The 25,353-nt window shown below is 37.7% G+C and overlaps 1 protein-coding gene across 1 annotated transcript in view; it reads right to left on the bottom strand.

Annotated features, from left to right (window-relative positions):
* Positions 1 to 25,353, bottom strand: part of wwk (white walker) — a 260,834-nt gene that overhangs the window by 171,158 nt on the left and 64,323 nt on the right. The window contains exon 5 of the mRNA XM_067147682.2: positions 7,557 to 7,673. Coding sequence (XP_067003783.2) covers positions 7,557 to 7,673 — 117 coding nt within the window. The remainder of the gene's footprint in view (positions 1 to 7,556; positions 7,674 to 25,353) is intronic.

A 25,353-nucleotide genomic window follows, 5' to 3' on the forward strand; every position in this document is an offset into this window, starting at 1 on the left:
GTAACGTCAGTGCTTAAACAGATGGACATATGCACAAATTAGGTGTATCTAGCATGCAGCTCAATCCAGAGCTTGTAAGTACCCAGCAGTTGAAACAAAGGCCTGTGCCTGAGAGAATATGAAAGTTCAAAGAACATATGGTCACCAACAGATGGGTAACAAATCCTTAGTGATTATCTAGCAGAGAACAAAGGGATCACTCAAATTCACTGCTCATGTCTACAGAGTCCTGACGTAACCAGACAGGTCCAAAACCGGAAACCACTGTTGCCACAGTGAAACAGAAGCCTTTGCACGTCTTGGATGCCTGCAAACACTATGAAGCTCTTAGAAATACTTGTCATCACGGTATCAAAACCATGATCGCTGATGCCATTAACACAAAATGAACCAGGAAGTACATAGGCTCCAACGAACGCTGAAGCGGATAGATATGACATCCATTCCAAAAGGCCTGACTAATGGATTTATAATTGACACTATTATTAAAAATAAGGCTTCTGGAAACCAACCAGTATATCTTCATAAAGAAAAGTGTGCAACCGATTAACCCACAATTCCATACTATAGAGATAAGTATGAGTTAAAATGATGGAGAGGATAGGAAATTCATGGTGTGGGTTACTGTAACGTGTGGGTTACTGTAACGTTCTAGTTTGTGAACCATGAGCAATGGCAGAGTGGCCTAGTAAGTGGTCCTGAGAATCGGGATACCAGTTGCTACGGAATGGGAATCTCAGACATATTCTGAGTCTTGGCTCTCCTTGTGCTCAGGCGGGAAGGGCTATACAATCCACAAGTGATCCCTAACTCGTTAGAGAAATCTTCACTTGGACTATGTGTAAGTACGGTAGCATTATGCTTCATGAATTTACCGAGCTCAGAACATTTTAAGCAAGCCTCGGACCTCTGGGAGTAACAGAGTCCCACTCCCATTTGACAGGCGAGGGACTTCTTGGAAACAACTTGGCGAACGAAATGGAATTTGATGAGGAGCTATCAATATTAATGGGGCTTATGGAAGAAAGAGAGTAAAAATGACTGGGTCAGCAGAGAGGATGCATCTGGATGTGCTAGAAGCAAGTGATATTTGGGTAAGGGGAGATAACAAGGAAGAGAAAGGAAATTATAAACTGTACTTGACGAGTGTTATAAAGGGAAGGGCAGAGTCTGGGGTAGGGCTGTTCATCAGGAATACTATTGCACACAACATAGTTTCTGTTAGGCATGTAAACGAGCGAATGATGTGGATATATTTGGCAATTGGAGGAACTAGGACGAGAATTACCTCAGTGTATTCACCATGTGACGATGCAGACGAGAATGAAGTTGATAAGTTTTATGCAGCATTGAGTGACATCGTAGTCAGGATCAACAGCAAGAATAGGATAGTGCTAATGGGCGATTTCAATGCAAGAGTTGGAAATAGAACTGAAGGATACGAAAGGGTGATTGGTAAATGTGGGGAAGATATGGAAGCTGATAGGAATGGGAAATGTCTGCTGGACTTCTGTGCTAGTATGGGTTTAGCAGTTACGAATACATTCTTCAAGCATAAGGCTATTCACTGCTACAAATGGGAGGGTAGGGGTACCAGATCCATAATAGACTATATCTTAATCGACTTCAAATTTAGGAAATCTGTTAGGAGTGTACAGGTTTTTCGGGCATTTTTCGATGAAACAGATCACGATATGGTCTGTAGTGAACTAAGTATCTCTAGGCTACGATAGAGAAAGTGAAATCTGTCAGCAAATGAATAAGGATAGAAAATCTCCAGGACTAGGAAACCAGACAGAAGTACATGGATAATATTAGTGGGAAGTTCCGAACAGTGAACAGTAAGCAGGTTCAGGATATAGAAAGAGAATGGGTGGCCTACAGGGATGCTGTAGTAGAAACAGCAAAGAAATGCCTAGGAACAACTGTGTGTAAAGATGGGAAAAAGCAAACATCTTGGTGGAATGAAGAAGCGAGAGCAACTTGTAAACATAAAAAGAAGGCATATCAGAAATGGCTCCAAACAAGGGCTGATGCAGACAGGGAATTGTACGTAGATGAAAGAAACAAAGCAAAACAAATAGTTGTTGAATCCAAAAAGAAGTCATGGCAAAATTTTGGTGACCTATCTGTGTCGGTGCGACGTAAAGCCCCTAGCAAAAAAAAAAAAAAAAAAAATTTGGTAATAACCTGGAAAGGCTAGGTTAAGCAGCAAGGAAACCTTTCCGGACAGTAATAAAGAATCTTAGGAATGGAGGGAAAAAAGAAATGAAGAGTGTTTTGGGTAATTCAGGTGAACTCATAATATGTAGATCCCAGGGAATCACTGGACAGGTGGACAGAATAGTTCGAAAATCTTCTCAGCGTAAAAGGAAATCTTCCTGGTGGTATCGCAAACAACCGAGCTTGTGGGGAGGAACAAAAGATGTTGGTGAAATTATGCTTGAGGAAGTGGTAAAGGTGGTAAATAAACTCCACTGTCATAAAGCAGTAGGAGCAGATGAAATTAGACCTGAAATGGTGAAGTATAGTGGGAAGGCAGGGATGAAATGGCTTCATACAGTAATAAAATTAGCATGGAGTGTTGGTAAGGTACCTTCAGATTGGACAAAAGCAGAAATTGCACCTATCTATAAGCAAGGAAACAGGAAGGATTACAAACAACTATCAAGGTATCTCATTGATGGTAGAATGAGTTCTTGGTTTGGGATACTTACAGGGGTTAGACAAGGCTGTAATCTTTCACCTTTGTTGTTTGTAATTTACATGGATCATCTGCTGAAAGGTATAAAGTGGCAGGGAAGGATTCAGTTAGGAGGAAATATAGTAAGCAATCCGGCCTATACTGATGACTTGGTCTTATTGGTAGATTGTGCCAAAAGCCTGCAGTCTAATATCTTGGAACCTGAAAATAGGTGCAATAAGTATGGTATGGAAATTAGCCTTTCGAAGACTATGTCAGCAGGTAAGAAATCCAAGAGAACTGAATGTGAGACTGGTGATACAAAGCTGGAACAGGTAGATCATTTCAAGTATTTAGAATGTGTATTCTCCCAGGATGGTAATATAGTAAGCGAGATTGAATCAAGGTGCAGTAAAGCTAATGCAGCGATCTCGGAGTTGCGATCAACAGTATTCTGTAAGAAGGAAGACAGCTCCCAAACGAAATTATCTTTACATCGGTCTGTTTTCAAACCAACTTTGCTTTACGGGAGCGAAAGCAGGGTGGACTCAGTATATCTAATTCATAAGTTAGAAATAACAGACATGAAAGGAGCGAGAATGATTCCTGGTACAAACAGGTGGGAACAATGGAAGGAGGGTACTTGGAACGAGGAGATAAAGGCTAAGTTAGGAATTAACTCGATGGATGAAGCTATACACATAAACTGGCTTCGGTGGTGGGGTCATGTTAGGCGAACGGAGGAGGATAGGTTACCCAGGAGAATAATGGACTCTGTTATGGAGGGTGTGAGAAGTAGAGGTAGACCAAGACGACGATGATTAGACTCAGTTTCTAACGATTTAAAGATAAGAGGTATAGAACTAAATGAGGCCACAGCATTACTTGCAAATAGAGGATTGTGGCAACATTTAATAAATTCACAAAGGCTTGCAGACTGAACGCTGAAAGGCACAATGGTCTATAATGATGGTGTATGTATGTATATACAGTACATATTTATAAGGCTTTTTGTCCCATTATAATTCTTTATTTCTACATTTATTCATTACCGATCCATATCGACAGAATCGGGCCACACATCTCACAGTAACATTCGCAGATGTTCTCCTTAGCTCAGTCTGAGAAGCTTGTCAAGTACACCATTTATCATAAGGCTAAACAGGATTAAGAATATATTTTACAACACAACATTTTACTATTCAAACATTTTTGCCATACTACATTATGTGATGTATGAACTTGGTGCCATCAAGCCTTTTACTACAGACTCATTTTAATGTGGGTTCTTTATTTTTATATGTTTTTGTGTATTTTGATATGTATTGTGCCTATTTTTAAATGTATATAGCTGATGGTGGTCCAAGTGGCTGAAACTAGTACTATAGTGATGTTAATGTTGGAATGATAATGTAGCTGACTATTGGGAGAATATAGTCACATTAACATTAGCCTTGCATTGAATAGGTTGACCCATTTCACTCTATTAAGAGTACAACTTTCAATAAGGATCAACATGGTATTCATATCATACAACAGTATATTGCAAGCAATGGAAAGAAGCAAGATGCCTCTGTAATTACTGAGATCCGTTTTATCACCTTTTTTTTGTGAAAGAGGTGAATCAGAACATTCTTGCATTTCTTTGGGATCTGTTCAAATATGAGCAAAAAGTCCTTCCAACTGTTTAATTTATATACATCTGACCTTCCTCCAAATGTCTCTTGAAAATTTGCTTATGACGATGACTTAGCAGTTGCCAATCAAAATACTGATACGAAGTCTGCTGAGGTCACATCTTAACCACGGATATGCACATACTGACAATGTATTTCCAGAATTGGAGACTACAGCCAAGTAGGAACACAACAGGGTTGGCCCCTGTTTCTATTTCACTAACAAGACGGCAGACACACAGTTAAATGGGTTAAGATTTATGGCTGACGATGACTTCAAGAAAAGTCTAAACTAGTACCATGGCATTTTAACCTAGAGAGAGAGAATCCACAAGGGATAACTGCCCTAGAACAAGGGGTACCATATGGTAACAGCATCAAATAGATAATCATTTTTGCACTATTTATCTTACGATAAAATGAGCTTTTACTATAATAAATGTGTATTTAATAGGTGGAACTCTTTCTTCATCTGAATTGTTGAATATCTTCAATACGGACCACTATGTAAATGATAACTTATGACTCATATTTTCAGGCTTTTAGGTCTAATTTAGGTACTTTTACGGCCATAAATGAATGCATATTTCATGAGATTTTAGGTCATAGAAATTTGAGCCCTGTTAATCACACAATCTTTATCAACATGTTTATTTACCTCAAGTAATCTAAGTGCATGGACTATTTAAAATGGAGTCACTCTCATATGCCAGCATAATCCAGACTCTCAGGAAAATAATCACAGCTCTGTGTTTTTGCTATATAATTATAAAAATTTATAAACATATTCTAGAAAAAAGTAGTCTGTCACATCAGCAGTAGCCGAGTGCACACGCTTAGGAACCACTGACCCTAGGAAGCACCACCAATTATTAATGAAAGACACTGAAATCTACTGGTAGAAAATAAACTTGTAGTGATTGTGAAATATGTATTTGGACTTGGAAGACTGTAAGGAATTTTATATGTTCATGTATTAATTTTTATATTCATGTAATCATTTATTTATTTGTTTTATGTCTCCTGTGTGTAAAGATATCTAGAATTATTTGGTTATGACACTACTTCAAAATTATTTAATTATTGTGAAGAATTAGTCTTAAAAACGTTTAAAGGTAAGATGAAATACTTATGGGACATACGGTGGCACACGTGCCAGATCGGGTAGGATGCTTCCAGGAGTTTCCGGTTGCATCAGTTTGGAAATTTCTCGATGCTACACGAGGTATTTTGTACGAACTGTTTTTCTGGACCCTCATTGGTTATAATAAGACTATTTGTGATTGGCGAACGTAGGAAAAAGAGTGACGCTCATTGGTTGTTTCACGATTTCACCATTTCCGGTAGAGGAACACTTGGCGAGAGCCGATTGCATCCAAGCCATCTTGTAATTCTGACCGGCGACGGGAGAGGTTGCCTTCTCCAGGTGACGGGTCTCTTTGGCCCCTCCAACAAGCACTTGGCTTCTTCATCTTTCTGGTAGTAATCTTCAAATTTAGTGTTCTGTTTAATTTCTTTTTTTGCCGGAGCTTGCCCGTTTTTCCTTCAGTCGCCAAATTTTTCTTAAAATGACTTAGCCTTTCTGGCGAGTCACATCATGCTTGTTAAGAGACAGTTCCCTTTTCTTTTGTTTTCTTAAATTGTGTTAAAATGTAAAATGTTCAATTTCCCTTTTGGTTGTAAATGTAAAGCATTAGTTTTCCCCCTTAGGACTGTCTCACATAGATCTGCTTCATCTTAGGATATTCCCTTTTAGGACAGGCACCTTTTTCAGAAGTGTTTTTGTCAAAGGATGCCTCCTAAAGGTGCTCTGTACTAAGATTATAATTTTAAATGTTGAGTTTTCCCTTCTTTCTGTGTATATTCTTTCTTACAGTGTAATGTGACTTAAATATTGCGCCATGAAACTTGAACACCCTGTGAGATGTTCCTTCCTAAAGTAATGTAAAGTAGCGTCACTGAATTTGTACATTCTGGGTAATTTTTTGTTATTATTGTTATAATTATTTAGGGATTTAACAGTGTAATTTTGTTTGATCACATTCGCGTGTTATTTCCATCTAAATTATTAAGTAAACTGTATACTGAAATTGAATCACCATTGATTTCACTTCTTCAGCACTGCCAATACCTTTCACCGCCTGAGTATGATCCTAGCCACTTTCCACTATGCTTTCCTTAGCCGTCATGTTCCTTAACCTGATCGTTACTGTTTGTTGTTTCCTTGTGCAAACGTGCATTTGTTTTTAATATCTTTGATTGCGTCTAAACATTTTTAGTCTGCCTTAATTATTATTATTATTATTATTATTATTTATCATGTATCATTTTGTTCATTTGTGTTTGTGTGTAACGAGGAGGTTACAAAACTAATAACACTCCCGGGCAACAACCAAGTTGATAACATGATTAGCTATCGGGCAGCACAATATGAAAGTTCACATTAGCAGTATTAATAACAGCAGCACAAAGGCACGCAAAGTGTGGTAGTAATAATACTTCCACCAGATGCATAGGGATAAGATAAAAATAATCTTTACAGTACATATATTTCACATATGGTTTAGGAGTTATTGTCGTTTTAATGAAAGTACAGGAATGGTTTTGCATGGAGAGCAAGGCGTGAGGTAACAGGCAGGCAGTCAGAAGGACCTTGGAAAAATGCTGCACTAAGTAATGTACAGTGTAGTACATACATCAGGAGTAAAAAAAATTTTGTCAACAAGGAAATCTTATATGGTCAATCAGCATAAATTCAAAACTGCTCCCATGTGAAACTGGGGTAGGTCACTCTAGTTTATGTTTAAATGGATTTTGTAACATTCAAGAAAAGATGAAATAAAGAAGGTAATCTATACATTTATAAAGGTCAGTATTCAAATTTTTTCTCAATTTGCAGCGGGAAATCTACACAGTACCTAAATGCAACAAGTGTTCTTAACAGCCATCTATACATTTGCAAGTCAATTAAATATTATCTACAGAGATGTCAAACATTTCTGCACCTAATCATGCCATCACGAGTTGTATCCATAAACAAATCTATGTACTTTGTATGAACATAACCGACTGATATAATATAGACTAGATTCTACATTTGAGCATGCATGCGACTTATCAGTATGATCTGCTCATATTCTGAGCTATAACTTACAAAATAGGTATATATGTACTATATGTATAGAATACACACTCACCAAGAGGCTGCCTCTTAAAGAAGGCCCGAACCCAAGTCCTTTGAAGCTTTTGCAATTTTGGGATGTCGTGGAGGGGAAAAACTTGGGATATGATTCCAGCTGACACACACTTTGGCACTGGAATACACAAATTGAAGGTCAATTATTTAAATGATCAGAGAACTATAATAGTATCTATAATATTTATCACAACACCACAATTCTTCACAATTCTCTCTATACATTGTATAAAATCACCTAACACGTTAATTGAAAACCAAGCCATTCCGTAGCTCATGTCTGGCTCAATGCTCATTGCTTGACTTTATTCCTCAAATGACTCATACTTTTCAGCAATCAATTAGTCCTTAGCCCTCTTGGTCTGAAAGCACACTGATGATGGAAAGAATTGCATTACAGCAGAACATATTTCTCTCATACTGTTTCTCACGTGGAACTAGAAGGAATATACTAGAAATGACGGAAAGTAAGTGACAGTGACACTGTAGAGGTAGTTCCTTTTCAATGTTATTTATTCTGTTCTTATAACAGGGGTTTACAAGTTTTTGGTCTTAAATTGTTAATCTTTCACATGTGCACTTAACTACTTATTTTTGAGATCATATAAGACTTCTGTTGATCAATACGTTTGTTCTTGATGATCTAGTAGCTAGTTAGGAAACTAGATGTCCTTTATAGGGTACAGCTGCATTGCTGCCATTCATTTGGAGAATACATGAACAGCTTATTTCAGAAACGGACCTGAGTTATTTTACTATAGTTCTGAGAACAACACAAAAAAAAAAAAAAACATAATAAAAGGATTAATTTGGGATTTATCAAATTATACTTTTAAAGTATTGTTTGCTTGTAGGCAATGCATATTTGACACTATTATGAATAAAAATTAAGCTAATTCATTTCCAGAAAGAAGTGTCTGAAAACTGCCGACAGAGGTCCCTTTCTGCGATAAAAACATAAATTGAAAATATATATATCTTGTTTTTATTCTTATCTCAATCTTTTATACCAAAACAAAACAGAATACATAACTTTCAACTTTTAACACATACAAGAATTATCAGGGCATCTAAAGGAAATAACAAAATTTTGAAAATGTTGAAAATTGAAAATACACTGTTTGATTTCAAGTTCTTAAAATAAGATGGGATACAAAAGATCACCTTTGAAAATGCATTTTAATACACAACTTTTAAAAGTAATACCTGAAACAGGTCAGAACTTCTAAAAATCAGTTGAATGCAACTTCAATAAAAGTAATTTCAGATACTTGTTGATAATGACTTAATCGCACATGTCATCACAAAAGTTTTGAAGTCATGTGAGAAGTATTTCAATTCCATATTTATGTCCTCCATCTTATTTTCTTTTATTATATTCCTCTTATAACTAGCTGGATGCCCATTCTCCTTACGGGGATGAAGACACTGTGCACAGTTAGTGTTACATGATTAACACTGTGAGGAGGTGATTGTACTACCTTTCTCATTTTTTCTTTTTTTCTGTTCTTAAATTATTTAGTAGAATATTCAATGAATAAAGAACTTAGAATGATGAATGAATAACAACTTTTAATTTTTGCTGTAAATAATAATCCAATTTGGAGAAAACCAAACAAGAAAATGTTAATGAATCTTAACAAAAGGTGCTTGTGTTTTCAGCCGCTCACATGTACGTATGTAGTTCTGCCATCTGCCACTTGCCATGGAAATATTTCTAATTTACTGTTGTTGAATTTTGACATAACTCACTTGTATGTGTTTTCAGGTCATTCACGTTTAACTATGTAGCTGTGCAGGTCTTACTTTCTCAGCCATCTACCGCTTGCCATCGCTCTATTTCTAACTTATTGCTGATTTATCGTAAAGTTAACATTCTAGGACTTCTTTTAGTACAAAATTAGCTTGTCTTTTTACGTTGTTGGTATGTTCTTTTGTCCTCATACATCTGCCAAACTTTTTGCCAAAGTGTATAAACAAACATTGCAGCTAATCCAAGTAATGATTTGAGCTGCAATGGTATGATTAATGAATTGAGTCGTATGCGCGAACAAACGTCTATGTTACAATTTTGTGGCATTTGAGATATTTACGGGACAAACATCTATGATGTGTCCTGGATCTGTATTTGCAGGTAGTTTGAGCATATCTCAACAGATGGCTATAGTATTCCGGAACTTGTGAAAAGAAATGCAGTTGAAAAATAATGGAACAAAAGTCTATGTTACATCGTTTCCTGCGCGAGCACTCAACAATGTCACAAACTGAATGCAATGTAATGAACACATTCTAGTCCAGAGATTGTTCCAGTGTGTTCAGTCTTATATTAATGAGTTTATTTATTCTCCTCTGTATGCATCCATTATATGCGAATGAGTGAGCGCGTGCACTTCTAACCTGTTGTTTACGAAACAAAAGTCTATGTTACATTCTCTCGCGTAGTCCATGTCTCGCGTAGCCCATGTCCCGCGGTCAACAATCATCTTTATTGCCATTTTTCTAAATGTATAGGGAATGTAACATAGTCGTTTGTTCACGCATACGACTCAATTATATGATGATAACTTGTCACATATTCATAGTGAATGCAATGCCCACCCTTGTCGGAGGGTCTGCCTTACAAAGAGTGCACCTGGCTAGAAAGAGCCACACAAAATTAATTCTTAAGGCAAAATGTGCATTCAGAGCAGCAAGATTCTCCTGACAGTGAAAATGATACAGATAACAGACATGATTATTTCTGACAATTCTTCTGTCACTTTTCCCACACCTGTGAGGTTACAGGTGTGAACTGTGTTGTACATGTGAATTTGGCTGTCTGATTATGAAGAGGAGAGTATTGGGACAAACACAAACACCCATTCCCCAAGCCAGAAGAATTAACCAGATGCAATTAAAATTCCCTATCTGGCCGGGAATCAAAACCCAGGACCCTCTGAACCGAAAGCCTTGACGCTGATCATTCAGCCAAGGAGTTGGACACAAGTACTCCTGACAATAGGCCTACCAGTTCTCTCAGTGGGTGATATGAGCACGATATTATCCCAGTTTTGTAACATTTTTTGGAGATACCTGGGTTGTTTAGCCACACATGTGAACGCCAAGTTTCTCCAAAATTGATCTCTACACAAAATATTTATATTTTAGGTACCATTTTGGATTGATAGTTATAGCTTTTTAATTTTTAAAGATATCAATCAATGCACTGTATATTTGAACTCTGTGCCCAAAAATACTTAGTGATATCAATTTTCACTGAAATCGGTAGAAGATACGAAATCTGACTTTTTTTAGCTTGAAGTTTTAGTTTATAGTTTTAACTCTTCCAAATGGTGGGTGATATTATAAGACAGGCTCAAACTTATTTATTGCTTAACCCAAAAGATTCATCAAAACACAATCAGCCGTTTTGCTGTAAAGCAAATAATATCCCTGTCCAAACAGAAAAAATCAGATTTTGGAACGCCTACCTTGTCTGAAAATGGCAGATAACAGTTCAGTGTTACTAAAAACCTATTTACGGATCTACATACAATACAAAATTTGGTCTAAATTGGTTCAGCTATTTTTTTGTTGTGAAAAGTTAATAAAATCCCTATTAAAAGGAATAAAATCAGTTATTGGAGTCTCCACCATTGTGTTTTAAGATTGTGGATGTCAGTTACTCATTTACTGCTTCACTTAAAAGATTCACTGAAATACATTCTGCCATTTTGCTGTAATGCGAATAAATTCTGTACAAACAGATAAAATCAGGTTTTGGAATGTCAGTCATTTTATCTTATGATGGTGGATAACAGTTTAATATGGTTAAGAACCTTTTTATGGCACTGCAAAGCAACAATTTTTTTATTATTTGAAATTGTTTTAACCATTTTCTATGAAAAGCTAACAAAATCTCTGTCAAATGAATAAAATCAGCTTAGTGAGTCTCGGCCATTTTGTTTTAAGACAGCACATACTCACTCCAAGGCTTCTGAGGGACGTGAAGTTCCCGTGCCAATCTCACAATCCTCTTCCATCCTTTTCGATCTTGAGCCTGTTCTTCCCAGTTATCAATTTGGAGGGTCCGGCATACCTTGTTGATCTCCTTCTTCCAGGTGCTTCAGGATCTTCCTGAAGGTCTTTTCCCATTCAGAGACCCCTTGTATAGATCTAGTGGTGCTCTGTTATCCTGCATCCTCAGTACATGCCCAGCCCAGTGCAGTCTGTTGGATTCTATCACACCCATTATAGTGTGTTGTTGAGAGAGGGTGTAGATCTCATAATTGGATCTTTTCTGCCAGCTTTGAGAGATAGGATCGAACCATGGGCCACTCTTTTAAATATGTATTTCCCAATCTTCAAAGGCAATCTTTCAACCTCCTCATGATTCGGTCTTTGTACAACCATGTAATGTGTCTTTTTATCATTTAACCGTAAGTCAATTTTTGCTGCCATTTCCTCTAGTTCCACAAATAACTGCCTAATTTCTAATTCATTGCGGCCAATAAGAACAATAACACCCGCATATGCAAGGACTTATGTTCTCTCCCCAATATGATGCCAGCAGGTACAAGAATTTCCTGATAACCTTCTCCAGTGCAATGATGAATTGGAATCCCCTTGTCTCAGACCAGTTTTATTCTGGAAAGAACTTGATTTTCTGCCCTTGAGCAAAACGCAGCTAACATTACCATCCATACACAGTTTGCACATGTTTAATTGTATGGGAAAACCAAACTCCATCATGATGTTCCACAGCCCTTCTCTATGGATTGAATCATATGCCTTGAAGAAATCTATAAAGAGATAATGAACCGACTCCTTGTGCTCCCACACCTTATCATTAATAGTCTTAATTGCAAATATGTTGTCTGTAGTGGATCTGTTTCTGTAAAAACCGTTCTGATAGTCCCCAATAACATTTTCAGCAAATGATTTTAAACGCTGTAAAAGAATAAAAGACAGAATTTTGTAGGCCGTGTTTACAAGAGATATGCCATAATTTTGAAGTTCTTCCTTATTCCCTCCTTTATGAATTGGGACAATAAGTGATTCCTGCCATTCTTTTAGAATAACTTCATCGTGCCATATCCTTAGAATGATCTTTTATATGTATTTATGTATCTTTCTCCACCGTATTTAATAAGCTCAGCAGGAATGTTGTCACTACCCGAAGCTTAATTGGTTTTTAAATGTATAATACTTTGTAATACCTCTTGATATGATGGCTCTGGTATTTGTCCTTCTGATGGGGAACTACTGTAGATGGTTTACCAATACAGGTTTCTGGATCATCACAATTCAGCAAGTAATTAATAATTTGTCCTAATCAGCAATTAAATTTCCAGACTTATCTCTCATAATAATCGATCTTGGTTGAAATCCTTTCTTAATTGTATTGACAGTTCCATACATCTTGAGTATGTTCCTGTTTCTGTAGTCATGTTGGATTGATTCTATTTGTTGTCTCAGGTAGACTTTTTCCCTTCTACGAATTAATTTACTACATTATTTTCGTTTTTCTCAGTATAGTTCCCCAACATCTACATTCTTATTAGACTGCAGCCACTTATTACGCCATATTGCTACTTCATTAACTGCATCTTGACATGCTTCATCGAACCATTTCTTTTTCTTACTAACACCTTTTGGTATCACTTTCATTGCTACTGTTGTCATGATTTGTTTCACGTTATTCCACATTCGTTCACAAACTTTGTCATTTGTTTCATCAATGTCTTTTGTAGGATCTTCTTCCAGAATATCAAATCTGTTTGCAATTTCCACATTATACAGTACTTTAACCTTTCATTCTCCTGCATCTTTCCACAGACAGCAGAGGATATATAAATAATTGATATTGCTAAAAACCTACTTATGGTTCTATATAACAATGCATTGTTCATGTCAAATAATAAAAGATGTGGCAACTTTAAACACAATAGTAAACTTGTCTACAGTACAGCTCTATATTATATAATAAGCATTTATATTATAGCATTATAAGCATTTAGTTTAACATGTTACAACCTACAGTGTTACCAACAATTCCTGCAGAAAAGTAGGCACTGACTTGTGAGCTATATAACAAATCTTCAATATTGCTGCTTGAAAGCCATTTCTGCATTATAATGTGAAACTTGTAAATTCTGCTACAAATAAGTGTTGTTTATTTTGCACAAATTTTTTAATAGTTGAAAAGGGAACATAAGAAATAAATACAATCATGCACTGGTTGTCCTTAACTCTTCAACTTATCTCAGTTATATCTAGGATCGCTGGAGCTAATTAGGTCCATTTTAGTTTTGGGTAGAGTTTTAAGGCTGGATGCCCTTCCTGACACCATGTGATTTTTTTAAATAGAAAATCTCAGCCCAGGATTGACCAGGTTTTGAAACTCAGCCTTTTGAGTTGGAAGCCAAGAGCTAATCACATCCCTCTATACTCGGAATGGCTTTGCATATGCATATAAAAAGTTGACTGATCATCATTAATTTCCCTTTTCCAGTTCCAGCCAGCTTGACACATTAATGGCAATTATCCATCATCTTCTATCCAATACCTGCTTTTTGACTGTGTTCCAATCCACATTCCTTTTTTTTACAAGCTGCTTTAAGTCGCACCGACACAGATAGATCTTATGGCGATGATGGGACAGGAAAGGGCTAGGAGTGGGAAGGAAAATGGCTGTGGCCTTAATTAAGGTACAGCCCCAGCATTTGCCTGGTGTGAAAATGGGAAACCATGGAAAACCATCTTCAGGGCTGCCGACAGTGGGGTTCAAACCCACTACCTCCCGAATACTGGATATTGGCCGTACTTTCTCAATATATATAATTCTTAACTCTGTCAATCATAGCGATATTGAGAAAACAAGGTTTCAACAGCTGAAATTAAAATTGGTACCAGTTGTAGATTTCTGCGTCTTCTTTACAAGAAAAATACATTGATGAACCTCTCACACCTAGGACTTTTGTACCTTTTCTTTTGTTTAAAGAAAAATACGAAATGCGCTTCTATCAGCAAAGTCGTCATCGCATATCCACCATGACGACGTACATACACAGGTATATCTATCGGCATGATGTTGAACTGCGTACATCCTGGCTTCTGTTGTCTACCACAGATATATTTGAGAGACTTAAAATGATGCCAGTTATGGGTTATAAGAACAATGCAATGATGACCATCATAACTGAACTGTTCAGTGAAAAATACTATCATTCATTGCAACGAATGAATCTTTTTTTCTTTTTCATTCTGGGTTTATCTGTATCGATAAGCACGAGATAGACCAGTCTACCTGGTGGCCATGATCGTTAATGCTTCAAGTCTAGGTCTATACGGTCTGACACCGTGGTTAGCCAGTACGAGTCCCATTCGTTGAAAAAAAATTATCATCAGAATATTGGCCGGCAGAGTAGGGAAGGTAGTGTTATACAATTTCTAATCACTAGAAGGCGTACCAAAAGCTTGGATTAAATTCCAAACCTTTCCATAGTGCTCATATTGAGTGAGGTGATGCTGTTGATGGCGATTTGTTTTGGACAGCTGTATGTAGTTTTCTCAAGATTATGCAGATCCACAGATATCAAAGTACAACTCCTAGCTCCAACTGCATTCAGTATGGTTTGTAAGGGAATACTATAATATCTGTTTTGATTCCATTCAAATGCCGTACAAAACTTGTGAAGTGTAACTTTTATTCATAAGATATATTAATAGTTCATTTAGAATTTCCAGTTAATTTATAGACAGCAATTATGACTGTCGAAGACAGGCTTATGTACTAGTTCCTCTATGAAAGCCATGCCTCAGGGTCTTTATTATACCCAAGATCGGGTTCAACATCTTGTACACCCTTCTTCAATCAGCCTCCATCATCTGCTCTGGTATCCTTCACTTGTCCCTCTGTCCTTTTTAGTCCTTCTCATCATACTTCATAAAATTTAATTTCATTGGCTTTAATTTTACTCTCCTGGAGTTTATTTTCCGTTTTTGTCTTTTTGTCAGTGCCAGGTTCATGCTGCATATATCAGTTGTCTGTTAGTTTTCAGACTGAGAGCTCATTGGATCCTTAAATAGCATCACCAGTAGTTATGCAAAAAACCAATGATAGCAACACAAGGCATACAAGGGACGATGAGGAGTGAGATAGTTTGTCATTGCTTTCCTCACGGGGTCAGAAAATGCTACTGCAGCATGACTAGGCCTATGAGCAGCACCTTTCTTAATATTCACACATGCTAGTCATGCGCTGAATGTCATTACTCAGCACCACCCATACCTCAGCAGCTTCCAAATGATCACAGCAATAAATGAGCCTGACACTTCAGTGGAAGCTATACTTTGCTCTGCCCTGTGCTATGCGATGAATGCAAAATTTGCTGCATCCATCAAGAAACAGCAACAGGTATCAGTATGGGCAATGCATCATCTTATATATCACCTCTTTACAATGATGTCTGAACAAGCCAATTCTAGGATGTAACATGCATCTACACAGATTACATTCAATGGTCGAGAGAGGACGTATCTGATGGAGCATACATATCTGTTGTGGGGCTCTTCATACCTGTGATGTTCTTGATTAAACGGTTTTAACAGAAGTAGAGGTTGTTCATCGGCAAAGCAAGCAATCCTTGGCAAGTGTGTCAAAGGTTTATATCTGTGAGCTTCATAGTTTATGATGGTCTTTAAAATACTTCAAAGGGTACCATGTGGTCTTGAGACCTACCAAAGTTCACCATACGGGATTTGGCATGCAAGCCTAGTGTCGCTCATACAGCAGAAATGCCCAGTCCACCTAAGCCGATAGTGAATGATGGCACTTCTACGCTGTTTATGCACGATTTTCTACGAACTGCGAGACTGGAGACATGGTTCTTCTATTTGACATTTTAAGATGGAATGGAGTTTCTGTCAATGAAACTGTTCAAGCTTCTTGCTGTCACGGCAAAAAATGGTCTAGGTTTCACACCCATGATGTTGAAATGACAACTGCTTTATACACCATGAGTTTGGTATGAACTGTTAGGTCTGTATTCCCGAAGACCCAGTTGAACAGTCACCAAATGCCAAGTGGGTAGCAGAGAGTTTAGTTTTCCACATTCTCTTCTGAAGTGCATCATTTAACCAGGATGTTCCCAAGATATGAAATCTTTTCTACCTGTTCTAGACACACATCTGAGACAGAGACAATGAATTCTGCAAGGCTGGGGCAGGTTGGGCAAGAATCTTGGTTATTTTTTCAGCATTGATGGTGAGGCCAAAATAATCATATGGGCACCTGAAACTGTTGCTGTTCTTCAGGTGTAACAGCAGGTGATGATCTAGTTCAGTTATCCAAGTCATATGAGTTACGCAATGTGAATGAAGTCTCATCAAGTTGAAGAGACACTTTAACTCAGTGTCAGAGGTGTTAATAGATGATGTATCACACAAGCCATGTACAGAACAAAAAACAATTGGGACAAGTACACAGACTTGCTTCAATTAATGTGTGAATGGAAAAATATCAGAGATGTTTTTCTGATGGGAAACCAGTCCAGATATAACATTATGAAGTCAAGGCATTTTCCAGATCATAAATCACTAAACAAAGAGGTTGCTGTTCTCTGCATTTTGCCTGGATTACATTCCACAGAAGATTATGGCAATTGTATTTTGAGACATGGAAACCACACAGAGATTCAGGAAGAATCTTCGCAGACACAACCCGGAGAAAGTAGAATCCTTGCAAAAGGTTTGCCAGCTATGGATAGCAGGGACAAAGCACAATAGTTGTCATGAACACATTACCTTTCTTGACTTTGATTATGATAGTGGCATTCCTAAGATTAGCAGGTACGTGCTGAGTTTTCCAGATTAAGGGATTACTACAAAGAACCTTGTCTTTTGGGATAACCCTCTACACTGATCAACTCTACGGGAATGTTGTCTAGTCCAGGTGCCTTTCTAGGTTTTAGCTTGCTGACAGAATTTCTGATATATTGGTGGCATTGCATCCTTGGCTGTGGGAGCTGTTGAGGCACATCACGGAGGAAGTCCCCAGCAGTGGTAGAGTTTCGATTTAAAACAGTGGAGAAGTTTTGTTTCCAGCACCCCAAGATGTCCCAGATTTAAGAGTTTGTACTGAAGTAGGAACTTCAGTCAGCCTATGATTACAGAGAACTGTAATGACCTACCTTTACTTTAGCCAAGGTACAATGAAACAGAGAGCTGGATGGATGTTGACACCCGAACTAATAATGACGCTGAGGTATATGAATTAATTAAAATTACCGTAAACTGGGGTGAATAGGGATAACAGTTCCGGAAAAAGTATTTATGTGATACTAACACGAAAGTAACTGAGCTATATTAGCAACATTTGCTGTTTTAGAATCCTGGTGAGTTGCTTTTCACAACCTACTTGCTTAATATAGATACTCTTTTGAATTTGTTCAGAAGTTGGCACACCTGCGATGTTGATCAGCTGAACACAAGATCGTGTTGGCGCCAAAAATTCGTTGTGCATCCGTAACTTATAAATATACACATCTTTAAAGCTGACAGATAATTACTCTTACTATTTCTAAGATACACTATGTGATTAAAAGCATCCGGACACCCCCAAAAACATACGTTTTTCATCTTAGGTGCATCGTTCTGCCACCTACTGCCAGGTACTCCATATCAGCGACCTCAGTAGTCATTAGACATCGTGAGAGAGCAGAATGGGGCGCTCCGCGCAACTCACAGACTTCAAACGTGGTCAGGTGATTGGGTGTCACTTGTGTCAGAAGTCTGTACGTGAGATTTTCACACTCCTAAGCATTCCTAGGTCCACTGCTTCTGATGTGATAGTGAAGTGGAAACGTGAAGGGACACGTACAGCATTAAAGCGTACAGGCCGACCTCGTCTGGTGACTGACAGAGACCACCGACAGTTTGAAGAGGGCCGTCCAGAGTAATAGGCAGGCATCTATCCCAGACCATCACACAGGAATTTCAAACTGCATCAGGATCCACTCCAAGTACTATGACAGTTCGGCAGGAGGTGAGAAAACTTGGATTTCATGGTCGAGCGGCTGCCCATTAGCCACACATCACGCAGGTCAATGCCAAACGACGCCTCGCATGGTGTAAGGAGTGTAAACATTGGACTATTGAACAGTGGAAAAACGTTGTGTGGAGTAACGAATCACGGTACACAATGTGGCGATCCAATGGCAGGGTGTGGGTGTGGCAAATGCCCGGTGAACGTCATCTGCCAGCGTGTGTAGTGCCAACAGTAAAATTCGGAGGCAGTGGTGTTATTGTGTGGTTGTGCTTGCACCCCTTGTAGTTTTGAGTGGCACTATCACAGCACAGGCCTACATTGAAGTTTTAAGCACCTTCTTGCTTCCCACAGTTGAAGAGCACTTTGGGGATGGCAATTGCATTTTTCAACACGATCGAGCACCTGTTCATAATGCATGGCCTGTGGAGGAGTGGTTACACGACAATAACATCCCTGTAATAGACTGGCCTGTACAGAGTCCCAACCTAAATCCTATAGAACAAATTTGGGATGTTTTGGAACGCCGACTTCGTGCCAGGCCTCACCGACCGACATCGCTACCTCTCCTCAGTGCAGCACTCCGTGAAGAATGGGCTGCCATTCCCTAAGCAAACTTCCAGCACCTGGTTGAACGTATGCCTGCAAGAGTGGAAGCTGTCATCAAGGCTAAGGGTGGGAACACCATATTGAATTCCAGCATTACCAATGGAGGGCGCCACGAACTTGTACGTCATGTTCAGCCAAGTGTCCGGATACTTTTGATCACACAGTGTATACGGGCATATATTTGCAGCAAAATTGTGGGGTTAATACAAGTTATCAAACATTCTACCTTATGATATCATTTTCTTTTACTTTAAGGGGGAAAGGGGACAACATGTTTCGGAACTATAAAAGAGATCCTAGAGGACGTCGCCATAAGCCTATTTTGCAGGAGGACCTGGAAAATACTCTACAGGCTATGAGAAAAGGAATGTCACTCCGAACTGCTGCACGAAAGTTTCAAATGTCAAAATCTGCTTTGCAAATTTCAAAACAGAAGAAACAAAGGTGGCCAAACACATCTTGACAAACAATGTGAAATGAAGATTATACAAAGTGTTGTTGCTTGTTCAAAATGGGGTTATCCGTTAAGTACCTTTAATCTGCGGTGTTTTGTGAAGTACCATTTGGACAGGGAAGGGAAAGTAATGAAACGATTCAAGAATAATCTTCCAGGCCCAGATTGCGTTCAGATATAAACAGACACGAAGTTATACTTGCTCTTCGAATATATCGAAATATATGACAGAGCAGGGCTAGTGTGACACTGCAAGATATTAAACAATATTTTGAAGAGCAATATCTTCCTATTTGACGGAGTCTCTCCACAGAACATTTTTAAATTATGACTTAACAAATTTGGCCGATGATCCTGGATGATGAAAGCTTTTGTACAAGAGAGGCTGCAAATACACTGAGAGGATCATAAATCATTTAAAATCCAATGTAAGTGTGATTGCTGCCACAGCTGATGGCACATTGTTGCCACCTTAAGTGATATGTAAGGTTAAGCATTTCTATGATATATGGAATGAAGGAGGCAAAACGGGGACCAGATACAACAGGAGTAAAACAGGATGGATGGATGGCCAGTGTTTCCTGAACTGGTTTAAAGTGATAGTGATACCATACTATCGTTGCCTTGTGGGTAGAAAGGTTATTATTGGCGACAACTTAAGCTCCCACCTTTCCCCAGCTGTCACTGATTTGTATGAAAGAAATGGCATGGAGTTTGTCTTTCTACCACCTAATTCCACAAACACTACACAGCCCCTGGATGTTGCACTGTTTAGACCCCTGAAAAGAGCATGGTGAAAAGTTCTGGAAAACTGGAAAAGTAAACTAACAACAAATGTTCAGGAATTGATAAGAAATATTTTTCTCATCTGCTGAAAGAAACTCTTGACATGTTATCTCCAACCATAGCAGAAGACATTTGATCTGGTTTCAGAAAAACCAGAATCTATCCTTTTAACATGAACAGTGTGCTTGAAATGTTGCCAGATGAACATGATGGGGAACACAGCTCTGTTAATGACATCCTAACAGAGTTCCTAAAGAAACAAAGGTGGGGTGGTAATGACAGCCTACACAAACCCGGCAGGAAAAGGAAACTGAATGTACCACCAGGCAGAAGTGTCCGTGCACATGACTTACAGTCAATGGAAGAAATGGAAGAACACAGTGATGATAACAGTGATAGCAATTATGATCAGAACACTGGACAGACAGAAGCTATCACAACCACAAACCCTGATCAACAGTATGAAGAAACTGGATCACAGGCATTACATGTTGGTCAGTGGGTGAAAGTGAAATCTGAGAGCATTAAGGGAGATACAGTATAAAATGTTTTATTGGGAAAATTACTTTAGTTGTGCAGGAGTGACTTACGAGGCACCATTCTTGAGACAAACCTCCAAGGATGAAAACATTTATGTCTTTGCAAATGTGGAAGATTTGTGTGAATTTGACCAAAAGCAAGTGGTTCAAATTATAAAGGAACCAACTTACTGTTAGATGAGGCAGACATAATTTTAAGTAATGATAGTGTATTGTACCGGTACTGTATCTTTTAATGGGTTTTGTACTATATTTTCTTACATTTAACTGTGTCCCTAATAACTCCAATGGCTGTTAGAATAGGATTTTATATTTTTAAGCATGACTATCCCTAGCGACTCCATCGCCGGGGCAAATAGGGGCACATTTTAATGGCAAATTATTCAAAATTTTGAAATACTATTTGGATGATATTTGGTTCAAAAGATAGCATGTGATATAATCTTTCGCTTCAATGAGCAGAATCTTATTTCTGGATTTATGGTTTAAAACCTTAAAATCTGTCCCTACTCACCCCAATTCACTCAAAGAGATTCCAGTTTATGACTTGGATGATTCTGCCTGTCCAAAACTAACCAGCACCACACTTCAGGCGTTTTATCCTGAAAATGCTGGTGGATAAAGTAAACATTGTTAACTTACAGTTGACTCCAGGGGTCTGTATTGACTGCTATCAAACTATGCACTTTTCTTTAGATCCACCTTGTCAACACTTTGCATGTACATCAACATCCCCATAATATCCAGTTTTCCAGGTACTGTTGACAAGCCTCTTCCACTATCCTCTATTCATGAGTGTATTGTTCTTCATGACATCGAGTGACAATATTTATTGTCTGTATTATTCCTTCATTCTTATATTCTTTAAGTCTGTCCGTGACAGAAACTGCTACCTTCGGCATTTTAAAACTCAGTTTTGCAATGCCCAATAATAAACACTGTCATCACACAGTTGATTGCAGTCACATACGAGTATACAGTTGAAACCACATGCAAAATTTATTTCTGAATTTCTTTCATAATATTTAAATTACGTCATGTCTCAACTTTGCTTACTGCTAAGTTTGAAACTACCGCAACGAACACGTGGTTGCCAACTGATTCAGGGAAATAACACACTAAGCTTTGTGAACATTTTATTAAATTATATAGAATTCTCTACTACGAATTACACTTGCTACCGATGTAACAGGAAGCAAATGTTCCCCATTTGAACAACAAAACTGTAACTTTTTGGAGGTAGTCAGTCAAATGATTCATCCCATGAAACAACAGCTGTTCACCACCAGCCAAAGAATTACTCCCCAAGACCGACTCCAATACTCTAGTTGCTGTGTAGTGAGACCATCAACACTATATCGTAGTACTGATTGCCCTTCGTGAAACAATGCAATCAACCATTCTGAAACTTATGCCAAACAAATTTGAATATCGGCTTGTGGACAAAAATGTTTGAAGTGGTGAGGGAAAAAGTCAAAAAGTGTTTTTTATTTTGCAGATTGTGATATTATTCACAAAATTTGCATTTTTTGTGATTTCACCTTTAGAATGCCAAATACAATCTGATCGTATTTCAGAAAAACGGCCAAAATTACCGGATACAATGTAATTGTTTCATCGGATTTCTTAATGTTCTACTTAGAAGGCAGATGAGATTATATCCATGTCACGACTAACTAGAGAGTTCAAGCTAACTTTTCTTTGACCATGTCGGTTATTCCGAAGGCCATGGATATAAACAAATGAATATTCTTTGACTTTCTGCGCACATTGAACAAATATAAATAACGACATCCACAAGTTACTGAACATGACGAAGAAATTCTGAGTTATTTGCTGGCATCTGATGAAGAAAATGATAGTGAGCTCTCAGAATTGAATGGTAGTGAGTCCAATGCGTATCCAAGTGAAAATAGTGATACTGATGACAATATTCACAGTGAAAATCATTCGGTGAATTTTGGCAGAGCTGCACAACATAATGACTTGAACGAAATACCTGGCTGTAAATTTGATGAAATAAAAGACGGTGATGCAGGTAATATTCCTACTCATTCATTTACATATTGCAAACTTCCTGGACCTAAACAGTGTCTTTCTAAAGACTCAGAACCCGTACATTGTGTTCATCCTTTTTTTTTTTACTGTTCGTCTGCCAACAACAATTATTACTGAAACAAATAGTACGCCAACTATTTCACCCTCTTCTAGACTCAAATAGTGAAAAGAGACAAATGTGGCTGTAATTTAAGGCATTTATTTGTGTTATTTTGAACATGGGAATAATCAGGAAACCAAACATAAGTTGCTATTGGTCTAAACATCCCTCTATGCATTCACCATGGTTTTCAGCAATGTTTCCTAGGAATCATTTTGATTTACTGTTCAGGTTCTTCACTTTGTAGATAACGGCATATTATTACAACCTAATCATTCTCCCACTGGTAAATTTCAGATATTGATAGACCATGCAAATTATGTTTCTCATATCACTACACATCACACCATTAACTCAGCACTGATGAGAGTCTTACAGGTAGCAAGTCACACTAAGATTCATTCAATATCTGTCTAAAGAGTACCACAATAAGTGGGGAGTGAAATGATGAATGCTTTGTGATTCAGTGGGTAACTATTGTCTGGCTTTCTTTGTATACAAAGGAGCAAAGTCACCTTCGAAAAAAGAAGGGAGAAAGGAAAATGGGTTAGGTTATTACACAGAGATTTTCATGTTTTTTGTGACAATTTTTTTGTTTCAATTCCCTTAGCACAGTTTCCGTATTCAGCTGGAAAATTTTTCACTGGAACCATTCATAAAAACAGAAAATTTTTTCCAAAGCAACTGCTCATGAAATTTTCAATAGGCAGATTCAGTTTGTTAGGGACAAATTTCTCCTCCTTTGTGGGTTCACGGAGAAAAAATCTCAGAAAAATCAGGTTCTCATTCTCAGCACACATTCTTTAGCAACTACTTCAGAAAAATCGACTAGAAACAAGAAAACTGTCAAAAAACCAGATGTTGTTTTTGAATATAACAAAATTCAGGTGGAATCGATTCAAATGATATGATGTATGTAGCCCTATATCTGGATGAAAGGAAGATTTTGAAGTTATGGAAGATAGTGTCTTTCAACGTGTTTGGTAGGATGTTACTGAATGCTTATATATTATATAAAGAAAATTCGCCAAAAAACAAGAAACTCATCACCTGTCTGAAATTCAACAGACATGTAATTGAGGCATTATCAACAGAATGGTTTAACATTAGAAGAAAAGTTGTAGGTAGCACAGATAGAGGTGACAATCAGCTTGGAGCCCAATTAGTCCTTGGAGTTGAAACACTTCCAGGAAAGAATTTGTGTTGTGTGCTCCACCACAGATAGAAAAAGGTGTTCGCAAAATGCATGCCTTGGTTGCAAAAAGGGCCTACACCCTGTCTCGTAAGGGAACACTCGTGCTAAAACTGTTCGATGAGCAAACCACTGTATTCAACCCTTCAAGCTGCATTTATAAATATATTTTTTCATATGTTGTCATGACCATGATTTGTTGTAATTTTTTTTAAAATTTGTTAGTTATTGTCTGACTATGTTAGGCCATTTTCCCCTACCCTGCAATCACCCACTGGACTATGTTCATGTCAGAATTGTGCATAAAATATATTTAGTCTATATTTTCCTGGAAGAAAAAAAAGAAAAATGTAAAATTTGTAGTTTAAGGAGATTTTTCCTTAAAAAAAAATTAAAACCATTTAACTATTACTAGAATAATGACTCTGCTTCAAAGTAAAAACAGACAGGTATTTCTCTAGTTATTTTTTAAAAATAAAGACTGAAATTTCAGGTCATGATACTATTTTTTGCAGGGTTTCATTTAATTTTTTGTTGTTCTTATGACTGAGTTAGGCTATTTTCCCCTGTCTCTTTAGTCACCTACTGAACTATTATTATGCCCACAATGTGAATTTGTAAATAAAATGTATTTAACCCTTACTTCTTATGCTCAAAATAATTGAACATTGAGAAGACAACCTAAAAATTTCAAAAATTCACGATTAAAAAAAAGTTTTCCGATTCTTAAACGTTCAAAGGCACATTACTTTTGGAAGGACAAACCTTCTGCTTCAAAGTAACAAGCAAATACATCAAATACATCTCAAGTTATTTAAAAAACCCCTGCATTTTCAGGCAAAATAGCTTGGCAATTTAATAATGTTATTTGCTTTACGTCCCACTAACTACTTTTACGGTTTTCGGCGACGCCGAGGTGCCGGAATTTAGTCCCACGGGAGTTCTTTTGCGTGCCAGTAAATCTACCGACACGAGGCTAACGTATTTGAGCACCTTCAAATACCACCGGACTGAGTCAGGATCGAACTTGCCAC

The sequence above is a fragment of the Anabrus simplex genome, chromosome 5 (genome assembly GCF_040414725.1).
Source record: "Anabrus simplex isolate iqAnaSimp1 chromosome 5, ASM4041472v1, whole genome shotgun sequence".
Taxonomy (NCBI): Eukaryota; Metazoa; Arthropoda; class Insecta; order Orthoptera; family Tettigoniidae; genus Anabrus; species Anabrus simplex.